Raw genomic sequence first — 24523 nt, 5'->3', positions numbered from 1 at the left:
GGAAACTGGAGATCTTTCTGCATAACCCATCGTGTCGAATAGTTTGTACTGTCTCTAGACAATAGCATTCCTTCAACCAGTGTGTAATCAAGACTTCTCTTTGGTCACCAATCTCACAGCGAGGTTTTATCATTAATCTAAACTCGGTTCGTGTGACTGCCCTCGCCGGAATTACAGAAACTGGAATGATGTTTCAAGACAGCCACTGGAGGATGACAAACTGCAACTTATATATTTCACTATGATAATGAGATGGAAGTCGTATGAGGGTGTAAGGAAAGAATGGCATTGAAGTTGGGCAAGTTAAGAGTCTTATTTACTGTCGGGCAACAATAACTTAGTGCACGGGTAAATACTTAAACATTTAGAAGAAATACAGTACTTTGCCATTAGCATTAAATTTTGTATCTTTCTAGGTTGAACGTTAAGCATTAGTTATATATTTTAACTACAACCATCTTACTCTTAATGAGTTCTACAATAATGCTGAAATTTCAAGTAATAGGTTGACTGAAGATTTAGGATTTGTACTGTTTCAATGATTTGCAAATCCAAGTAGTAAACCAGAATATTGTAAACATCTCAGCTTCTTATTTTATCTAACCATAAACTGAAAGAATTTTGCTTTGTCGATTGCCGAATATCATCTCTATTAATGGTGATAAAGCAATGCAAATCGATTTGTAGTCTAGAGCGATGTAGATCTCAGGATAACGCAAATGCAATTATACAATCATCGAAAATGTTTTTCTTTCAACACTTAATTTATATGTAGGTGGTCTGCTACATTCAATTTTTGTAGATAATTATTGCCCAATTAATTAGACAATGTCTGCGAAGTCTTGTACCGCTTGCAAACGAATGATTCAGTTTGTAAAAATGTCGTTTATTTTTATTTTTTGTCAGCTGAAAAGAAGCAAAGTGTGTTCTCCTAATGTTAGATTATCGGACAGTTAGACGAAGATTAGGGAGTAATTGGGTTACCGACCTCAAAATAGAGCATCTTCAATAAATAAATTGTGCCAGGTTGGTTGTACCAGCGTCATACGTTTTTTCTCTATTTGGAAACTAATCGACGAACTGGAAGAACAATTCTCATTTCTACAACATTTCAATTAGCTCCCTGTATATAACACGGGATTAATAAGGGTCCATATAGACATCTAACGTATTGAGATGTCCACAGTTCATTGTTTTACCAGAAAGGAATCCCACAGCGCTGTAAATAAGTACATTGTTACCTCAAGGGTCTAGGTTTCACCCTATTTTATAACCACTGGACAAATGAGAGAAGTAACGAAATCAGAATGAATTTGCACGATTATGGACCAAAAATCTAATTTGGGGAAGAAATTTATTAGTGTTTGGAGACGGTTAATAGCAAAAAACCTTTCAGTTCTATTTCAACATTTGCGAGTATTTATTTTATGTCTTGTTCTGCAACAAAAATTTTATAGAGGGGCAATAAGGAAATAAAGATTGCCCATTCTGGGACTAGCTTGCAGTGTCTTAAGATGTAGTCTATGTCGAAGCAACACAAAAATAGCCTATTGTAAGTCCTCACTTGGATTTACGATGTGCCTAAACGCTACCAGATCAGGATGAGAAGTTGAAGTATTAATTTATGAATACTCCCTCACTGAGCTATCGAAATCCCCTAACGTCGTAATTTGTGGGATTATTCCAGGCGTTCGAGGCGGGCATGAAGTCACTGCAGTAAAATTTGTAGCGAACCCAACAGAAGTATGAGACGTGCAGTAGAAACCAGTTGATATCCAATGAAAGAAAACCTGTCACCACTTCGTTAACTCTTTATTTATTTGGTTTCAGTTGTTTTCTCCTTAAAGTTAACTTTAAGATTTTATTGGAGCATTGCAAATAATTTATGCGTCATCCGAAGTGGCCATAAGAGGCTTTAGTGGAGTCCGTGGTAAAGCGTAAGACGATTGATACTGTTTGCTTTACACACAGCTTATCAGAGTAAGGCTGAAAAGCTGTGTACTGAAAGCAGACTGAAGAATTTAAGTTGGTTGTATTTAAAAATGCTTTTTATATTGCGATTGAAGGTAGCTAGAAAAGTGTCATTGCTGTGTTGTAGGATAGTGAATGGTGTTTGGTAGTGAATATAGAAGAATTATGGTTAATGGGAGGAGCTTTTTTTTTTTAGGGTAGGGACTCGATTTTGCTCCATGCGTGTTGGGTACCATAACCAGCCTCATCTATCCTACTTAAATTAAATAGATCAATTATTTTATTTGTATATAATCACGCCTAGCTCATAGACATAAGGACAACTAACTTTGAGATGCCTGGACATGTATTGAAATAAAACAAATTTAGGAACTCTCTGGTTTAAGTTTATTCTAGCTAATGCCTGGAGCTAAAGGCGATTAGCAGATTACTTAACTTCCTTTTAGGTTCTTTTTAACACATTTGCTAACCTTGTAGTTTCGTAACAACCTTCCTAAGTCCATGAAAGCGGTTCTGATTCATAGGGAAGATCATGGAGTCTATGGTTAAGGATGCGATTTAGGACCACTTCGACAAGAATGGAATCTTGAATACAAACCATGAATTCGTTAAGAGGAGGTCATACTTGAAGAAGAACGTCATTAGCTCTTTGCAAGGCGATGGTTGGATGGCGACGCACATATGAAGAATGGCTTAAAAGATGTGATCAGCAAATCTTAACAACTAAACATCTAAGGGGTGATCAAGATTGAGGTGTATACAGCATTAAGGGATTGAGTAAAATGAATGAGGAAGGTGTGTTCTCCCTTGTAGGTTCATATCTCACCCAGAAGAACACATATACAACCCCAGCTAAGAACAGAAGATCAGATTTCATGAAATATGGGCAACGGGTTGTCGAACATTGGAATAAATTGCCTCTACAGCGGATCTGACTAAGTTTTAAAGCGGAATTGGATGATTATCTTGTGGGAATGGTATTACTGTTCTGTGTTATTTTAATATTTATTGTTATGCGAATTGTTTATTTTTGGCTAATGCAGAAAAAGGTCGCTTTTCCATCATTTGGTATTACTAATACCGTTTCGTAATGGCGGAATTATAAGGGGGGGTGGTCTTCGTGTGAATTTACCACACGGTGAGATTCGCAACGATTTTCTGTTTCTACTGCATCGAACGCAATCGGTTGTTTAGTTTAATAATACATTAACCTACACATACGCACGAGTTACGTACAGCAGTGGGGAAAGAGAAGAGACGGTGGTTATTACATGGGAGAGGAAGACACCATGCTCCCGAGCAATATCTCGTGATTTGTCAGATGCCATTTAATTGTCACCATTTGTCAATATAAAGTTGCCGCTACGGAATTACAACCAGGAGCTGTAATTACAGTTTGAATCAGTTCATAATGGTGCATAAATCCACAGGAGGAATAGTAACGCCGAAGGGTTTCGTCTTTAATAATAGGCAGAGGTAAGATATATATAATTATTGAAACTAGGTAAGTGCAGTTTCTCTCTCTTTGTTTTTTGTGGAAAGTTTATATCAAACGTCGAATCGTACTCGGTTTTTCTTTATAAAAGAAGAATGATGCGATACTAATTATTATTTATTAGAAGCAGAGAGAGACTCCTAGAAAAAAAATTGAAACAGTGAATAGACAGTTTACACTGCCTATTTATTTAATTTATTTTTATTTAATTTAATAACTGTATAGTTGTTGGTTGTTTTAAGATAATTGTTGTTCACTTTACGTCTCTTACTTACTACAAATCACCAATGTCTATCATTTCACTTTTATATCAAATCACTTACTATTTTCATCACTCACTTCAGTTAGTACTCACTGCAAAGAATCACTTTTTTCTATCAACACATCAAATCAATTAGTATTTTTCATCACCTTACATCAGTAATACTTACTCAAAATCTACCCCAGAATTATTTCTACCCCAGTTACTACTTTAGTTAGCATCGTAGTTATTCCCGTGTTCTGGTACTGGTCAGGTTCCCCTTTTCTCTCAAGGTTTCTCAATAAAATTTAAATTTTTATTTTCTTTACACATACCTAGAATCTTATCTGTTATATTATCATCTGTTAACACATTGTCTAGAATAATAATATCGGTTACCACATTCTCATCCTACTATGCCTATGAGTTCTATTATCAATTCCCTTTATTTTTTTCTTTCTTCTTTACCTATTTAGTTCCCTTATATCATTTCATGGTCATTACCTTTATCTATAATCTAACCCAACGTAATAACTCAATTGTACATTACCAAAAACTTCTTTTGAAGGAAACTATTAAACAGTTTCTCAGAGTTTAGCTTATGAATCTGAGTTCGGGGTTCAATAAAAACTGGAACAGACTTGCGTTCCAAAATGGGCAGCTACTTTCAGTTCTTTTGCACTCTGGTTTTCCTTTGTGGCAGAGAGGCTTCTCACATCCGATTCAAATCTTTCAGACGGTCTATCACTTCTTCGGAGATTCTTGAACTGGATTCGCTCCTTCCACGTAGATTCTTGACTTGCATATCTGCACCCCCTGGCTCATTCTCGACGGGCTGGACCCCTAGACGCACTTGTAAATTCCTACATGAAATTTCTTCCGAAATACATCATGCGATTGCATTTATATTGCACGCCAATCACCCGACTGATGGCCAACTCTACGTCTACTTTATACTTTAGAATACATGTTTCCTACTTGTCCGCACTTCCCCATCCGAAAATTAACAACTCTACACATTCTTTCCATAACTCTCGTTTCTTTTCTTTTTCTCATATCTCACTATTTCCGAACTTTAGCTCAGAAAAAAATTCTCCATATCTTCACCTCCTCTACGCCTCAATACCTCCATTTTATTCTCATCTTTCTTCTCTTTTCGAAATCCAACAATTACTCTCAACTCTAACAACTGAACTGAACTCAACTCACGACTCTCTCGACTCACATCCGAACTTTTTTTTTTCCCCTCATCAGTTCTGGAACGCCGCCTCCCCAAAGACTCTCAATCAACCCCAATACTCTTAATTTCTCACGTTTTCCTATTAAAAAAATTACTGCAACTCTCTCGTGAACAAGCTAAACCCTTACCTTGTAATTCTCTTGTTTATTTCACACTCCAATTATAACCCTTTCATGTATGCCGATCGCCCCCCACAATACCTATTTTCGTGTTTTCAGTTTGCGAAATTGTTACCAACTTACCTAAAAATCCTTCACACTGACGCTGCCTTTCCGACACAAACTGCAGACTGTCTGGACTTATGTCCAGATGCCGTATACATCAAACATTTCTTATTTACCTGTATTCTCGCGGTTCCATTTTTTTATGCTCCTAGTAACCCCTTTCTCGCCTGTTCGCATATGGCGGGTCATTAGTCTGTTTACTCTGTTAGCCCCTTTTTGTATTACTTGTTATTCTTGTCTACATTTAATTGCTGTTCAATTCACACTATTTGTAACCTCCCTATTTCTAATCCTTAATATTTACATATTCAAACCTTAATATTTACCATATTCAAACCTTAATATTCAACTTTGATAATAATTCTCACTTTTCCATCGCCCTACATGAATTTATTTCAGATAAATAAATATTTCCATTATATTTGTTAGAGTGTACTCTTACAACATCAACCTTAATAGTGAATAACACGTTTAGCTCTCAGAAGAGCCTCAATTCATCGGGTATGGGTTACAAGTGGTCCTGAAAGCGTTCCAAACGATGCCAGTCCATGCAGACTCGATCGCATCGAGCAGTTTTCTTAGACGGAAAGGTTGCGGATCCTTGCTGTGAATGACTCGTTCCACCTCATCCCCTAAATTTCTCAATATGGTCGAGATCGGGTGACTGAGTAAGCAATGAAGTATGTCAAGTCATGTTCACGTTTCTGGAACTACATTTATATACCCAAACGATGTGCATTGTAAGGGCGTGTGATCCGAAAGTAACCGTTGATAGATAAACTCAGAGTGAGAGATGTATTTGGTTCAATAATGTTCAACCAGATTGAGGTTCAGACGTTGATTCTTTGATATCAGGGGAACAATGTATGCTTTGAAATCTGGACACCTGGTCATGCTATCAGCGTAGTATAACTGGAACTGAGGTTCTTCGAATGATGTGCCATTTTTCCACTCCCTCCTCAAATTTCCAATGTCGGCGTTCCTGTGCTCACTGGTGTGTATTTTTAGGTGAGAAGAGGGAACCGGGTGAGGTCGCTCGGTATTCTATCCATGGCATTGTTGCCATTTATATAGCATATTAGCAGCATCTAATGCATATTCTGATTTGCATGTTGTGAAGGCTGAAAAACCAGGAATAACTCAACAGGGAAACCCTACTCAATCCTCCTGAGATTGGCTGACTTCAGCCCCGACTGAAGAAAAGCCTAGGGATTTCTTCAGTCTCCAACTGGATTTGAATCCCAACTTCTCCAAACGAGTGACAGGTTGCGAAACTGCTATTCACATAGGGCAGTCATGACAACGTAGTGAAATTTCACCATTTGGTAGATTGGAATCACCTGAATGTTGTTATTGGCATTTTTGATATTTAAAATAAATGTAATCCACATGTAACTTATTTTACCTTCCGAAATTTTACCTACTAAATACATGCTTAAAATGGAACAAATAAAAATAAAAACACTATACAAACAGGCTGTAATAAATATTAAACAGTAGAGAAATAGAATGTTCCTACCTGTAAACTCAGGTAATTTGCGTAACTGATATTGGAGGCAAATCAATACATCAAAATTAATATAAAATAGTATGAAATTCATATGTCCTTTTATTTCAACTTACCAAGAAGAAAACCATCTTTACTCCACTGCACTGCCCCTCCACGATTACCTACGTGACATTGAAATTCCACCGTTTCTCCTTCTCTAGCTTCCAAGTTCTTTGGTCGCACACGAAAAAACTGTTGATTTGGGGAAACTGCAAAGAAAAAGAAACGCATTTGCATTATTCTCCAAAGGAAAACAACATCTGTTATCAAATATTTTAAGTTTAAGAAATTAATGAAAATAAAGAAATTAACGTTGTCATAGACAGCCGTGTTTAACACGAGTGAATAAAACTACTTTCTGGTTACCTGATGATATATGTAGTTTGTGTTACTTTACTTGAGAGAAGGATATTCCTTTTTGTAGAGGTTTCATCAAGTTTCTTGGCACATACACGCCTAAAAGTTTGGAATGAAGTTTCATTTTTCTTAAAACTTAAACTTACTGTGTGGACGGATGAATCCAGATTTGTAATTTTTGGATCCAATGCCTACGGCCAAGCACGGTGTTCCATCACGATTTGGAGTTCTGTTTTTCAGGAGTGGGTGACATTTTCAGAATTGAAGGAATTTTAAGAAAAGAAATCTATAAAAACATTCTTAAACATAATGCAATATCCTCTGGACTTAGGAAGAAATTTTATATTGCAAGACAATGACCCGAAGAACAGCTCAAAGCTGGGCAGAGTCTTTCTAGCAACTAAACAGGAAGGGGTAATGCAAGTTATGGTGTCCACCCCAATCGCTTGACTTAAACCCCGTAGAGCTTTTATGGGATCATCTATCTAGACTGTCAGTTCCGCGAAGTCTGCTCATCTCAAAATTTATGGGAGACCTTGAAGATCTTTTGGAATAATATTAGCCAAGACAATATTATAAAATTAATCGCCAGAGTTCCACATCTGTTTAAGGCAGTATCAGTATAGTTTTTAATATTAATCATAGTTGTCGCAATTGTAGGGGGCTCTGTTAGGTTTTCGATGGCAACATAAAATAAAACAACGTGGCTTCAATAATAATAGATACGTTTTAAAGTTTTGTCAGGCTGAACGTTTTATTCGAAACACTTTGAAATATTTTTAGCGATACTGTATCTCAATGTTGAAAGTAATTTTACAGGTACGCTATACGGTTAAATTATTTTCAGCATTGATATACTATAGTATAATATTCACATTTTCACTCTAATGATATTCAATTTACTGGAAATAAAAGTTATCTGAATTATATAATTTTATTGAAATTTGCGTTAAATAAATAGTTCAGTGAAATAAGTTCAAACAGAAGTAAAAGTACTGAGCAAAGACAGTTCTCTGAGATTTGAGAACTGTCTTTGCTCAGTATTTGATAAAATGATTGTAATTTATACGTAAGAATCATTTGGAGTACTGCGTGCCCATTTTTACACTGCTAGCTGATTTTAAACTGAATTCAATATTGCAATGGTCTTATAATTACGATTCACGAGGTTTACTATGAATCCGATTTGGATTAGATGGACAAACTTCTGTGCCCATAATTTGCGAGAGATGTAATGTTTGTTCTTCTAAAAGTTAGATTAACTGTTACTTATATCACTTCTCAATGAATATAATATTTTTCTTCATTACCTTTCACTCTATTTACTGCTCTGTTTTTAATTAAGGACTGAAAATATCATGACGTATTTCAAACTCTTTATCAAATGTTACATTAACCCATTTAAATTAAATATAATTAAATTGAATTTTTTCTCCTAATACATTACATTCGTAAAACTAAATCAACAACCTTTCCATTGGCCGAATCTGTTGAAGTACAGTTCCTGTTTCAGAAAGAGATACGGTATAAAGATAAAATAAATATCAGCCTATTATGATACAAATTCTCAGTGAGACAAAGCGTATAAAAACTGTAAAATGACAAGAGCATGTAGATCAGCTTGATAGACACTCTCCAGAACAGCACAAGTCGTAGAGAACTCGTCAGAAAGTGAAAAGACTAGCGTAGAAGGTTGAGAGGAGTTGGTAAACGTATAAGGAATTTACATCATAAAATAATCGCCAGGTGTGCGTGATATTTCATTTTACCAGCGGTGGTACGCGAATTCTTCCTGGCTTCTCTGAAGTCGATCGAGGGCTACAAGCAGTGATGTCCCAAGAGAGAGAGAGAGAGAGAGAGAGAGAGAGAGAGCTGGCTGACTGCTCAGGACTCCAGAATCTTGATGGTGCCTTCCCAACTATTTATTGTTATCTGTAAATTATTATGATCTGTATATTGTTTCTGCACAAATTTTTGGTGAACGATGTTGTAAGGATTAAACCCATTTGTTGAAGTTGATCAATTGAAAATTATTACGCTCTAAATGCGGATTTGACAGAAATCAACTTTTTTCGTGATTTTAAAATCCCGAAAAAGATAACTTTAAAATAACTTTGGAAAAGTTACTCTTTGGTTTAGTTTTCATTCAAATGTGATTTTTGTTATAAGCTCACCAAAAGAAATATCCCTAGGTTTATATAAGTTAATTTGTACGTTATTATTTGTACATAATATATATAATGTACGATATTGTACACTATATTATAATATAGTGTACTTAAAAACCAGCATTGATAACTTGTAGTATGATATAACTTGTAGTATCGATGTTAGAGACAAATATGGATTTCCCGTAGTCTGAGGCTTTCAGCCATAAACCTCTTTTTAGTTAAATACATGTCTTTACGAAAGCGCTGTTTATTAGAATGAAGTGGGGACTTATGAAAGTTTTTATGTATAACCACAAAACAAAGAATCAACTGTTTTCTCTTAGGCAAAACTTTACACGTATTAAACTTTTATGCTTAACTGTTTTAACCAAACAAACCACTGCAGTCCATCAAGGTTCTATGTAAAAATACACCAACAAAAATGAGCCATCACCAGGGATAGTTTTGGTTTGAAAAAATTGAAATGGCTTTAACCTAACGATGGATTTCTGGTTTTGGGGTCTTTGATTATATCGCTAAAACGTTAAGAACGTTTGTTCTAATTTAATATAATGCAAACAACCAGCATGAAGCTGTGGGTAGCTAAACTAATAGTCTTTCCATATAGCGCCTCTACCAAATAAGTCTCCATGATCTACAACTAGAGTACTCCTAACATACTGAATAACGTTTTAGAAATCGGGATCATCATTTTACAATTTTAATAAGGCTCCAAATAAAGCCGACCTCTTTCTAGGTGGTGGCTATCTTCAGTTAGCCATGAATCTACAATAGTTTTTTAACGACTGAAAATTATTTGAGGTTCATTCAATTTCCTTTGAGGATATAAATAGCCAAATAACTCAATTGTGGAACAGTAACCTTACGGTTTGATTTCTGCACTCATATCGTAAAGCAATAATTCTTTATTGCTTTACGACCTATATTATATCAGGTTGTAATTATAGGTCAGCAGCTAGCTTGAGGCTGTCAAACAGTCCTATTTAAGTTTGAAAGGGTGGTTGTTGCTATAGGAAAGTATCATGAATGAAATTACAATAGTCATAAAGAACGTATTCTTTTAGTTGTATAATGTTTATTCAGAATGTATATCGAAATAGCATTTACAAGCAGAATTAATTTTTTTTAATGATTTTCCATTTGGGCTTCGACTCTTTAACATCCCATTAATTTAAGAATAACAAAATGTTCTTGCAACCGCACCTCATGATTCAAGTGATGCCTTTACTCGTATTTTCTTAAGGCTGAACCAATAATCCAACTGTTCTGTTTGCATTTTGCTCATTTTGTGGAATTGTTTATAAGTTGACCTAAATAAAAATAGATCCAACTTTTATTAGAACCATCGAGACTACAAGAAAAAAAGTAAACTGACCTCAGTGTTGATAGATAATTCTCCAGAATAATTTGTTGTAGAGAACGCATCAAAAAGCGATAAAACAATAAGCGATCCTTATAATTACCACAAGGGCCATGCGCAGGCCCTGAGTTTCCTCTGCTTAATGAATTATATACTGACTTCGACACCTCTCCTCGCTTGTTGACGTCTGAGTTCGAATACCGTCGGAAAATCTTAAGTATCAATTGAGGGTGTAGTTAGTAGAGATCAGGTGGGGAACAAGGTTTTTTCCTTGATTTATTCCAACATTTTCAACCCGCTCAAAATACAAATCGTGCTGTGGACAGATCACTCGTACAAGTAAAATACACTGAAACAACATGGCCGAGTTTCTAATGCCTGTAAGACCACCAGTAACAACAAGCCGCGTGTTCAGTGTGGGAATTATTGAGTTGAATTATTTCATTAAGAGCAAACGCTTCGCTCGAATTGGCGGTGTTATATTTGAAAGAGAGAAAATGTTTTAAATGGCAAATAGGTAAATGAATGCAATGAAGCATTAAACGGATAATTGGGTAAAGCCAAAAAAATAATTTCATCAAAATTGCCATAGAACTCTGATAATGAGAAATCCTTTAAATATCGTTTTTTTGCAAAGACAGAAGAGTTACTGAGTTGAAAATGAAATTAGAATTTACAGAGTTTGCAACAACAAAACTAAAAGAAAAAAAAACATGAAACAGCAAAAGTAACTTATGATAATGTTTCATAAACATTGGAGGATGCAATTAACTCATACAATTAGAAACAAGTTCACAGACTTGGTACAAAGTTGAACTGTTTCTGCTAAACGCTATAAAGACAAAAATAATTGATCAACCTTTAGGAGTTTGTAATAAAGCGGACTAAACCATAAAATACGGGGGCAGAGAGAGAGAGAGAGAGAATGAGAGAGTTGTACATATCCCTGCTCAAGCAAAGCACATGGCATTGTAAGCGAAAATTCATCAAATTTCTATCTCGTGTAATTTTGCACAGTTATCAAACCAAGTGATATAAGCATTATCAGTACATTTTTAGATTTATTATGGTAGAAATCTTTTTGACTTCAACAAAAAGTTTATGCACTGGAATCATCCCAAAACCCATCACTCAAGTGTAGAGAGATAAAAGCAGCCAGGTTTAGAAATAATGGCCACTTCTCGATCAAACAATTAGATTGGATTGATGGGTGGAAAATATTTTGTGACTGATAAGACTCAAGTATTTATTTATATAACTACTGTTACGTCACTGAATTAAATTTCAGTAGCGCACATATTAATATAAACTATTTATTGAAAAGCCTTAGTTCGTATTTCGGTTATATTTTATGTTAAGCCCCTCTATGCGCATATAGAAAGTCTAAACTGTACTATCTTATCTTTCACTAGTAAAACTAGCTGTTATTTATCTTCTACCCTGAATGAAGAAAGAGTAATCAATATCTTTTTAAATAACATTTCAATAAAGTCGAGCGAACTTTCTCTGAATGTCCCCTGAGATCTTTCTTGATTAGTTTTCAGTAAAACAAAAACATGCATTAGTTCGGAAATTTAAACTGATCAATAAAGATTACAGCAAATGAGAACCAGTTTCTTTTAAGTCGTTAGAAAACAATTTTGATACATACGGGTGGATGACGATGGTCCATTAATATTGGTGGATGCACAAAGCTGCGATACAATTCTGTGTTTTTATCCGCGATTTCGAATTATTTAAAATTGGTGCGCTATTTTGCACTCTGGAGTTGACTCCAATTTAATTCAAAATGTAAGAAATGGACGGTTATATAAACGGAAGCAAAATACTTTTTAAGATGTATTATTATCAGCGAAAGAATAATTGTTCAATTATGCGCACTTTGATCTTGGCCAAAGAGATCGAGAGTTTGAAATCAGGTTATTCAGTGGAATGACATTTTATTGCTTAAAATCGCCTAAAAAAATGAATAGGTGACTTTTTCTCGTGGAAAATGGTGAATGTTGACATAGATTAATTCTTTAATTTAGTTTAGTTATTAGGATTAGTGTCAGAATCTGAAATAGTCTTAATGACTGTTTTTAAATGGCTTCACTGAATTATTTTGAGGTTCATTTAATTTCCTTTATTAATTTTGGGAAATAATGTCATCATTTTGGATTTCTAACTCTGTCTCGTTCGTGGCCCTGTTGCTTTTTCTTTTACAACTCTTCTTTCCCTAGGGTTCGAGTGTTAAACCTGCGATTAACATATATTAGTTCAACTTAAGCAATCCTTCTAAAGAAATTTTTACCAAGAGTAAAACTTGGAAATTATATTAAGAAAAATATATTTGCTTCAAAATCAATACAGAGTCGACTGTGCCGCATGAAATATTTAACACCTGATTCCAAATGCAAGACTTAGGGCAGCGTTGCTTTGGAAGTAAATAAATTTCTTTTCCTGGAAAGATATAAATGCTAAACTGAATTTGCATGTTTAATGGATTTGCATGCATTGAATGTAAAAGACTGCGTTAACCAGGTATGAAATACAGATGTGAAAAATTGCTTGTTTTAAGCGTTATTCTTTTGCAGGTGAGGAACAGGGATTTTTACAATTCTAGAAACTCCTGTTTAAATGCTAATAGAGACAAATGCTTACTAGCCTAATTCAATACAACCTCTGGCAGATCATCATTAATTCAACAGTTGACTGATCGATGTAAGGTACACAATTCTGTATGTATTCACTGTAACCTGCTTTTATGAACATTGTATCGTAAATATTTATGCACACCTGTTGTTTGCCTTTTTAAACTACAGAAAATAAAATGAAATGCTTTATAAACCTCTTAAAACAATTTTATATTGTTTAAAAAGTAGACTCTGCATTACTAAAATGTGGGAGTTTTGATTTTGTTCTATACAGCTAAAATATGCGGGTTTCATAAAGTGCCAAACCAAAATATTAGAGAATATATTAAATAGTTGGCCTTTTTTTTAGTGTGAATGATAAGCAATCTTCTTTGGCATAGACTCTAGAAGGTATGTATTGCTGTTCTTTATTTTCCATGTTTGGTTTTTCCACAAGGGATATTGGGAGTTCTCAGAGAATGGGGAAGAGGACGGTGTGTGTTCCACGTATAATCGGAGTCTTTTATAGCTATCTCTGAATTATCCTTTCTCTGAATAAGAACAACTTGGGGACATTGGAAAGTTGACAGAGCCCTCGAGGATAATAAGACCGATATATTGTCACGAAAAATTGTCCCCACCACCACCACCTGGACATAAGGCATGGTGCACTCTGCATTCATTGTGTTGTATCGCTTTTTCTATACAACTAATTTTTAGTGGCAGGATTAGACTGGCTGTTTACATGAGAACGTCGCTTAAAAGTTCAAGAACGCTAAAAGGCGAAACCTTCTTGAACTGAATAGATCTCCAATATTCAGGTTTTGTGGTCCGATTATTGTGTTATATCGGACTCACAAGGTGTTGAACATTGTATCGCTAGACGATATCGTGGCAAACATGGTAGGTTTGTCAATGTGTTATTTAGCATTAATGAATATTTATGGCTTGTGCTAATGGGAAGTGCAATCGTTCGATTCACACCGCCTGATTGATATCGAAATGATGACACTTCTGTGTCAAATGTTCCAGTAGGAATAATAGATCGATAGTTATGCCACTTCAGTGCCACGTTGTTATTCACATGCTTTTATATTCGATTGTGGTTGAATTTATACAATATTTTTCTGCTGTTTGCTTATTGGTTATCAGTCACAGAGTGAAAGCTATTTATGACTGAGAAGTTTCATTTTTAAATTGAAATTCTACTGTCATATGCCCTGGTATTAGTTAATCACCAGTAAAAGAAGTGAGTAACGTATGACAAATTATATACAGAAATCTAGCTGGAAGATTCTCCTATATGTATGCGTATTCTTCTTTCCTACTTATTATTGTTATTACATTTTTTTGTCTTTTTAAGGTCTCTAGAACTATTTGTTCTATTTTTACTAAAACAAATTACTGTAATAAAAAGGTTATTGTTTATCTCAGATTAAAATCATTCAAATGTGGACATGTGTTTTTGTAAAGAGCGGCTCCTAGAACGTCTGTTCAACTCTGCCTCGTATCTCTGTGAAGAACAGTATCACTACAAATGGGACGTGACGCAGGTTTGTGTGTATTATGTGCGTGTTCTGTTCTGGCCTCTTGGCTACCCAGAAGCATCAGCCACCTGGACAGATGATTCTGGGTACTCGTCCACATCACGGGAAGGTGGGCCAGTCCCAGTAAAACACGTACCGTCTCAAAAGAGACTCTGACTCACCTGTTGTTGTCAAATCATTCAAATAAGTTTACAACACGTAAGTATTTTCAATATTCACGTACCAAAAGAGGAAGTGACATTCGAGGTTTGTTCAATAAGCACTAAGGACGCCAAGGAATTCAATTTTTCTTTGTGTGCGAAATGACTTGAAATTGAGTAATCGACGATGGCGAGAAATTTCAAGAGCAAACTGAGAGCTTTGAATCCCACCTCGCAAATCAACTAGGGTAAAAACATTGTCAAGGTGCTCATGTGACGAGAACATAGGTTCATAATATCCAACAAAACTCGCACCCGGATTACAGGGAGTTTCAGGTATCATTAAAATCTGAGAATTTTGAACTATCTAAACCAAAATCACATTTTTATTGTGTACCATCAACACTATATGCGACATAAGGAGAATGGCACGATAATTATTTTATTGTAACTGTTAAAAGTAAAATGATATAAAAGTTGGGAGTTTGGGCATCTAAATCACAGAACTCTTTGCTCAAGATTCATTCAAATGCCGAAAGCCACAAGAAATAAATTCATTTATAATTTAACATTGAGAACTTAGTTTTTCTTTCTCCCTTCTTTAGAAAAAAATTCTTCCCTCTCTCTGGAGTAAAATCCATCTTATCCAAAGACAGTGCAGCTGAACTTAGAAGGAAAACGTACAATAGCTGCATTTTCTAGAAATGGAACTACCGTGAAAGGTATACAACAACAATAGCCGGGTTGCCACAAATAATCTAAGACACGCTGTTGTTTCGGGACACTAATTGCTGTAATGGACAGGGAGGCCTCATCTCATAACGGAAAAAAATAGTAATAAACGTAACCAAGATGTATACACAACGCAATGCTTGTTACGGACAAGGAATTATTGTCACATACAAAAGTAAAAATCTCAGAAAAGTCGAAGTGATTTCCATCGCACAAAAAGGAGCCAGGCAAAGGAAACTGCAGTACGGCTGATTCGGGATGTAAGAAGTCATTCCAGAACAAGACCACGAAAGAAAACGGAAATAAACAATTTACATTTTTTTTTCTTTTATGGCTATGGTTCTGATTCTGGCTCATGTTTTTAAAATAAATTCGGAAAATGGAATAATTAGGAATAACCTAATTTATTTAAAGATAGCCCACATGTGAAACTGATTAAAAGGTTGATTAAACATAAGAAAATAATCTTAAAATATTTTCGCGCGTATTCAGTTTAGATTGTCAAATTTATTTTATTTTTTTATTTATTGATATTTATTCTGAATGTTCATATCTGGATACAATTTTCAAATTGAATTTGTATTCGAAAGTTCAGTCCAAGGATAGTCATTAAATTATTATTTAATGAACTTGAACGAGGCTTTATGATCTTAAAGATCAATAAAATAAAAGTTCTTAGAGCACGTGATGAAGATTATGTATTAAAAAAAATGTTTAAAGACACTACTATTTTGTCATCAGCCTGAAAAAAATTAGCATAAGTAACAACAAATGATGAATGGAAGCAAGTTCATACAGCATCAGTGAATATCCACATCTGTTCATTCCCTCTAATAATTTGCATAAAATTAAGTTTATTCAAACTATCGACTTCTATAACTCCATATGGAAGTTTGTACCTTCAAGAAATTATTCTCTAGCTGAGAAAATTTTCATCCATCTGTTCAGCAACCATCTCTTTTTCAATCAATTTCCGCGTCATACGTAACATTCGAAAAGAGAGAGGATTCCATCGGCATTAAGTTTTCAATCCAGTTAAAGTTTTAACACTTCAACAAAGTCTCCTTGGTTTCCAGGCGGTGCAATTTGCAGAACTAATGTCTTGTTTGAAAAAGTTGTCCCAGAATAACCTTGTTGCTTTTCACTGTACTCGTTCCAACAGGTACAAATGAAGCCTGAAATGAAGCTTTCAGGCCTGTACTAAAGATGAGACCTAGCAAGATATAATCACCTTTTCCAATGATATAAGGAATTTTGTTGACAAATTCCTGTATATCACTAACAGAACCTCCACGAGTTGCCCTAGAAGCATGTCTGCATTGCATAGAAAACAATGTTGGAAATAATCATCTCTACAATCACTTCTAGATCTTTATATCATGTCCCGCTACAGATAATTCGCAAACATGCAGCAAGTAGTGCATATCATAAATCCCAAATACGTAGAACTGCCCTTAGCAGTTCTTTCCCAAGTCAAAGCATTCCCACTATTATGAGTTCTTCGATTTGCTGCTTTGATCTTGAGGTATGTTTAGCCTAAATTTAAATTAGAGATACATAATAAGAGATACTTGAGTTCAATAATAGCGCTAAACTATTCCCAGGTTATGCCACAGTGGTACGCATTATGCTATGAATTACGTTTTACAGTTGCGTTATAAAATCATGTTCGTATTGTTATAAACTTAATTTATAGGATTAATTAAACTCTTCTTATATTAATTATGCTTCTACAAAAGTACATAAAATATTACATAGTATTTATATCATTCCTATATCAATGGTACTGAATATTAGAGGCAAAATTCTCTCCTAATTCGATTCTCGTTTTTAAGTAATTTGTGAGGTCAAGCAAGAAACAATTTTGCTAACTTTAATAGATAAATAATAATTGCACTACTAATTTTAAGATGACACAAACCAATAATTAAAGTCTACTCAGCAGCGTCCGAAAATGGCCCACTCCTTTGGGAGCATATGCGTTTGCTTCGAATAAGTAAATTAACCAAAAAAAATTATTGGAAAACTAGAGATGCTAGATCGTAGGTTAAAGGAAATATACAGCTTAACCACAAAAAATGAGATAAATAAACCGATTCTTAAAGTTGAGATAACAAATGACATTAATTATTTAGGTTACGTTTTTTAAAGGAATTGACAAATTACTTATCTGAAAAATATAGACGCTACGGACGTACAAAAATAAAAACATGTTAATTTGAGAGGGTCAATCATCGTTCAATCAGCTTCTAAATGACAGCGATTGAGTGCAAAATGTTGACTTGTTAGAGTAGAGAATGGAAACTCCAGTTAGAGGTTTATATTTTGATTTTTACATAGAGTAACCGCTAATATAAGGTGAGGAGAAGCTCTTCTGGACCAAGGGCGAATTTAGTCTTCTAGAAATCGATCTTTGCACACGAAGTATACAATATAAGTAAGCTACATTAATTTCAAAATATATAACATCATAATTATCCATGCCAAGAGGCATTTTGTCTAATACAAAGCGCAATGCTTGAATTATGGTAACAGTACTTGGCCACTGTACTTCCATGCTATCAACACCACTGAAACAAATCATAAAAAAGTCACCATGTCATCCTAACGTCATATTAACCAGTCTCAATATGGTCTAAGTAGCTTTTACGCAAGGAAGTACCATAACAACAACATGATATGAAGCCTAGTGCATTATTTCTTCGTGTTACCTAATCAGTCATATCCAGAGGCGTCCAGTTGTGTCCAAACAAAATCTACGCTCAATTTCTCTGTCTGCTTTTTCTGTTATCAACTAAAATTTAAAGATGAAGAAACTGATTTCGTCTATATATTTCAGTTATTCTTATTTATTTTTAAATAAACGAATCTATATTTTCTGGTTACCAAAAGCATCAGTTCATTCGAACTTATTTTGGTAATGGGAAAGAATTAATTACGCATCTACAGAATGGCGTAATAGCCAAAAAGAACCATTTCTGCTTTAAATAAGATTCGTGGCCCGATTATTTACAGTATCCTAAAAGATCGTTTCTAGATCTTTTCTCTTATCACAAGGATAAAGCTTTCACAGCCTCATGGGGGACTTTCAAGTTTCACAAAGAGGAAATTAAGTCGTGCAATGTCTCAAGAGAATTAGCGAATGAATTCCTCCGCAAAGAGGTCTAGAAAGCCTATTAATGCAAAATTGAAAATTTAATAGTTTACCTGAGCATTTGAAGTCTACGCTTAGGATCCAATTTCACGTGATCACAGATGAACACTACATAATTAATTTTGGCTACTGAGCGTCAAGCAGAAGCACTTCATCAGCATATTTAGAATACGATGATTTCGTCGATTCTCGAAAGACGATCAAAAGTACTGAATTATAAATATCACATGTAATTAAATACAAAAAGCCAAGAGGAGTTATAAAACTTCATTTTCCTATTACTGCAGTAGATTTTCAACGGTGGTTTAAAAAAGATTCAAATAAACTTGTTTGAAGATCAAATTAAAGCTTTCATTTGCTAAATTTGGTTTATTTGATTTAAATATAATATTGTCAATTGTAATATAAGATGCAATTTTAAGCCAGAGATTTTTGGCTTAATTATATTATATTAAAATGATGGTTTGCATATTGCTTGCCCATATCAGCATGAAATATGCAATATGTTATAATAATCCAAATCTTTGTTATGATTTTTTATTTATTATTGGATAAACTGTCTCTTAATGCTAATAGTTTTTATTGAAAAATAAAGTGATCGTATTTTTGCAATTCATTTTTAATGTTTAAGGAAAAGTCTCCTACTTTTAAGGTTGGCTGGAAGTTAATGTTAAAATCGGAACTTTATGCTGAACAGAAAAGTCACAGATCTTGAAAGTTTTAAACTACTGACCAGAGCGAAAGAAACTCAAACAAACCCAGTGCCCCTATCAGATAAAATATTTATGCACTACTGAGTAACTCGGTAATTTTTTAGCAATGATAGCATTATTCGTCATAATATTCACGATTGAGCCCGTTATGGACACCTTCAATTTATGGTAATCGTATTATCATTTTTTTTATCTTATTTCTTTTTACGGTTTTATATTGCGCCACTTAGATATATTTTAATTGAATTTTTTTCAGTATTTTAATTACTAAACATTTAGTCATAATCCATTTCAATAAATGATTGAGAATTGCGCCTAAAATAAATAACGATCTTAGTGTGATTTGCTAAAAGTAAAATGTGGAAATAATATTTCTACAAAGGTCTTATTATTATTGAACACTCACCCGTTCCCACAATCTGAACTGGAAAATATTTTACAGTTCAGAACGGTGCGTTTTATTAGCTGAAGCAAAGAACTGCCTTTATTATGATGGTCCTTTTGTTGTAGTTCATTCACTGTATATTATGAAGCAACTCGATATTCAAGGTCTGCTAGTAATAATAGCTCTTCACCACTGATTTCTCTTCTGCTCAAACTTAAATCAGAAGAAAAAATTGGAACCATGTCCCTTGGACACTGAAAAATGCTCTGGACTCTGCGTGAACAGAGGAGTCAGATGTTTTAAACACGTTCAGTGCTATCAAGACCTGAAGGTTTTTCACTTTTTACGTGATTCACAAAGTAACGAGTCTTGATTTTTCTGCACACATGGCATGTAACAAACACATGAGGATTTAAGAGGCCATTTCCAAATGGTTGTCATATGCACACGCTCGCAGAGTATTTTAATATCGGGATATGAAATACGAGGGAAAATAAGTAGATGCAAAAGCAATAAACGAAAAGAATAATAATTAGAGAATGGAATACAATCAAAATATCAAAACAAATTAGAGTAATTGGGTCTGAGATCTTGCGACTTTGGGATCATGGTCCTTAAATCCTTTCTCTAATGCTACATTTCCTGGAGCCCTTTGCAGTATTAGTTTATAGAGCAAAATGTGAACAGACTTGAAATTGTACCTGCCTGCTCAAAGAAAACCTCTTCTCTATAAGGAGTAACTTCGTTCAGAGTTCAAGGCTCATGGTTCTTTCAGTGTTCAAGGCTTATGGTGTACTATTTGTCTCTTTAACATCTCATACTTCTCGATTTGGTGCCACTCGAGAAATAAGTTTGTTGTTTACGGTAATTTTCCTGGCGCCAACTGTATTTCAATGAAGTTCCAGCTACAGTTCGATAGCAAAAGAAAGGCCAATTTTTCCACTTGTCCATATCCCCACCTACCTTTTCACTACTAAGAGAGAATGAATCCTTTCATTCTCTCTTAGTAGTACAGTTCTTTACAAGTAATATGACAATAAGAAAGGCGAGCTCTGCCCACGGTACAATGTGAAACGAACTATTCAAATACGCAACTCTCGAAGTCGTATGACTTCGCACAGAAGTGGCCTAGACGGTTCCTTTACAGATTCTTGACATTTAGGCGTAGGTAAGAATTCTCGGAGTGCTTGCTCACGGAGCCTATGAGGGGCATCCTCCTTCAGTAATGAAAAACTTAATATAGGGAAGATTTATTTATTGCATTTCTTGCGCTAAGAGAAGAACGAAGCAGTTTTGAAATTATCGATTAAAGGAGTAGTCGACGCCCTGCGCTATCTTCAGACTAACCCAGTAGCGGTGTTCCTTGTCGTTCGAGTAATATTCAGGTTTCTTGTATTTTTATCCAATTTTTTTTTGTCAGTTTTCAGAAAGCTCACGCCAGCTTCAGCTTTAAAACAAACACGGAGCCATTGTGGAACAGAATACTACGTCCGGTGTAGTTAATATCCAGTTGAACTTCCAGTAGACTTCGCTGGTATATTACTCAAAATACGACCAATAGATTATTCTTTTATAGCTTGTTTCAAAGAAAAGCTTTTAGAAATAAACCTTAAAGTTTTGTAGGTCATAAATGTTCTGACTTTGCAAACAACTCTGGTAGGAAATGATTTTGCTTTTATATCTTTGGAAAATAAAGTTGTATATTCGTTATGGAGCTCTTAAAGTTCTATCTCTTGAAATTTCTGTTCGCTGAAACATTTCAATGGAGCAATGATAAGAGTTCATTGTTAACGGTCTTCCCATCTTTGTTCTCTGTACGTTTAAACTACCATCAGTTTAATGATGGCCTCCTTTTTTATATTCTCGTAAAAGATCTATTTAGCAATATACTGAATGAATTTCAGGGCCGGCTAAAAGCTTTTATACATTGGAGAGTCCCTTTATTATTTTAGAGAATGACAGTAAACTGCTCATGAGGGATAATCTCATAATTATCCCTATTTTATAATATTATAATACGTCATTGAGCTCATCTGATAATGTGATTTACTGCAAGTAATGCGTCCACTAAGTTTCTCGTGGACTAACTTCAGCCATATACAAAGAACTTACGAAGTTGGCATATTAAACGATAATTTAAAAGAAAACTTTGTATTTAAAGTTTTTCTGGAAGCTTTTATTGTGATGCTTGAGTTGTATGATTTGAGTAATCTGGACGCAATTTATTTTTGTGAGCAATCAAGGGAGTTTTACTGCAACTTATTTTATAGATATTTAATTTTGCTTATAAAATTAAACTAATTTTATACGGAAATAACCCTTAATTTTGCATATTTGTTTATAAATATCAGGCTCCAATTGCACTAAAGTAGAACGAAATCTTTCAAATTTACTCTGCGCTGAGGGTGAAGTGAATTTTCAAGTGCATCGTAAATTTAAATTTTTTTTTTCCTTATTTCGTGGGACATTCTTCTGTAGAATGAGAAGATACTGGAGAAGTCTCTCTGACCTGGAATAATGAGAAAATATATTGATCGATCCTGTGCCATCTTGGTATTTCAAACCAAAGTTTAAAACAACTTTTTGGACAAACCAGAAATTTGAATTCTTTACTATTACGAAGGTTTTATTCTAAACGACTTTCAGTCTTATTTGAATAATTTTGTATTTGAAGTCGTTGGCAATTTCTAAACCAGGCCGTTTATGCAACAGACGAGGAATAGAGCGGAATTTGAATTCCTATTAACATAAACACTCTAGGAATATTATGAACAGTGAATGCAACATTTTTTCCCCACACAAAACCGAACCGATTTTTCACATAATGCAATTTCTAATCCATTGGATCAATATAACCACACCTTCTGCTGTATCTTCCATTCGAACACTACTGGATGAAAAGTTTTTTAATAAAAAACACGAAGATTTAAAGGCTTACGTACTGCAAATGGTGAAGTACAATTAGTTTCTTGAGTGAAAAGAATTCTATAGCATCCAATGCTTTACGTTAAGTTTAATAGTTTGTCTATGGTAAATTAGTGAAGGTTGATCGAATCAATATAACATAATACTTCGATATCCAATACGTAAAAAAGTGCAGAGTTCGATCCCATTGGGATAGAAGTTTTTGGCTTTTTTCATAAAGTAATAGGCAGTGTCTCAAAAGTACGACATGTGCCATCGACTGAAACCGAGGTTTTTCATCCCATTAAGAACAGAAACTTACCAATAACACAACTTACAAACACGACTTGCTGATTCCTTATTGCCTCAGCGCAAATTCTAAGAAATCGAACAGTGCGCGTGGACATTGTAAAAACATCCTTGGATGTTTTTATAGTGTCCAGTGCTTGCGTTAAGTTATTCTTTTTTTCATAAAGTGATAGGCAGTCGGTCTTGAAGAGCGCGATGTGACTTTCAACTCAAAAACTAAGGTTTTTCTGTGCCTAATTAATAACCGGCTCCCCTTTTAAAAAATGTTCAGACTAACGACAATTGTTTTTGGAAAATAAAAACAAAATATAGAAGCTCATCAAACAGTTTCCAACAACAAATTTCTGACGGTGGACTTTGCTTCAAACGTCGGTGTATGATAAATTTATGCAGCAACAGCTCATAATTTTATCTTTCTGAAGACCAATTAACTACACGGTTCCTTCTTTTGGAAAATAAAGAAAAAATTGATAAAGGTCGAACCAATTCCTTCCAAAAAAAACATTACTGCTTGATATTTCGTTAAGAAATAAATTAACATTACTTCTGGACGCATGATTTCGTGGTAATCGTTCATGGATTTTTGATGCGTGCAGAGGAAGTAGTAGGGCTGCACTGAAGAATACATAGACAGTAATAATTCTTAGTCAGCGGCGATATGATTGAAAGAAAAATAATGCGTCCCTGTTCGGAAGTGCTATGCAGTATAAATAAGAGATTAATCGATAAATCAAAAAGCCCTTGAACGAATTTACAGTAAAAGATAAACTGCCGGATAACGTCACTGCCAAAAGCTCACAGGCAAGTGGAGATATGAAGTGCTTTATGGGAATGTCACAAATGACAAATATATGACAGTTGCTTCAAGAACTGATACCAGGTTCTGGTCCATATCCTTTTATGGAAAATATTCTGTATTATCTGTGTCTGCACAAAATCTATAAATAATACTCCGACAAATTTATGAAAATATTTCGTTTATCTGCATTTCTTGGTGCTTCTTTGGGTGTGCAGATTCGGAACGTGACTTAGGTTTTGCGTAATATCAATGGTGTTTCCAGAAATGAAAGAAAAGCAAATATATAATAATACTATATTATGTTTATTAACAATGTTTAATTTCTTTATAGAATCGAGTATTGATCTTTGTTACAAGTAAACAAGTTAAAAAAAAAACCCACAAATTAGAAGTATGTACCCTTCTTGAGTTAATCAGAAAATTTCTTTAAAAAGTATATTTGAACGTCTTTGTCTTTTGTAGTCAGTGTGGTGAGCTCGAACAAAGAATCAGATAAGTTCGCCCATCAAAGCTTCATCCCATTTTCCTTGGCATTTCCTTTTCCATTGACTATGTCCTGGTGGAATCTTTCTTCACTAACATCGCTCATTTTTAATCTAAAAAATCCAGGTGAGAAC

The 24523-nt window shown here is 34.6% G+C and overlaps 1 protein-coding gene across 4 annotated transcripts in view; it reads right to left on the bottom strand.

The window, feature by feature from the left end:
- The window catches only part of LOC150080630 (nephrin-like), a 382937-nt gene that overhangs the window by 257610 nt on the left and 100804 nt on the right, over positions 1-24523 (bottom strand). For all 4 annotated transcript variants that reach the window (XM_090381105.1, XM_090381106.1, XM_090381107.1 and 1 more), the window contains exon 2: positions 6795-6929. In XM_090381105.1, coding sequence (XP_090237231.1) covers positions 6795-6929 — 135 coding nt within the window. The remainder of the gene's footprint in view (positions 1-6794; positions 6930-24523) is intronic.

This window comes from Mastigoproctus giganteus, chromosome 9, assembly GCF_048544385.1.
Source record: "Mastigoproctus giganteus isolate SK-2022 chromosome 9, ASM4854438v1, whole genome shotgun sequence".
Classification (NCBI taxonomy): domain Eukaryota; kingdom Metazoa; phylum Arthropoda; class Arachnida; order Uropygi; family Thelyphonidae; genus Mastigoproctus; species Mastigoproctus giganteus.
The sequence above is the reverse complement of the archived record's forward strand: the minus strand, read 5'-3'. Positions and strand labels throughout refer to the sequence as shown.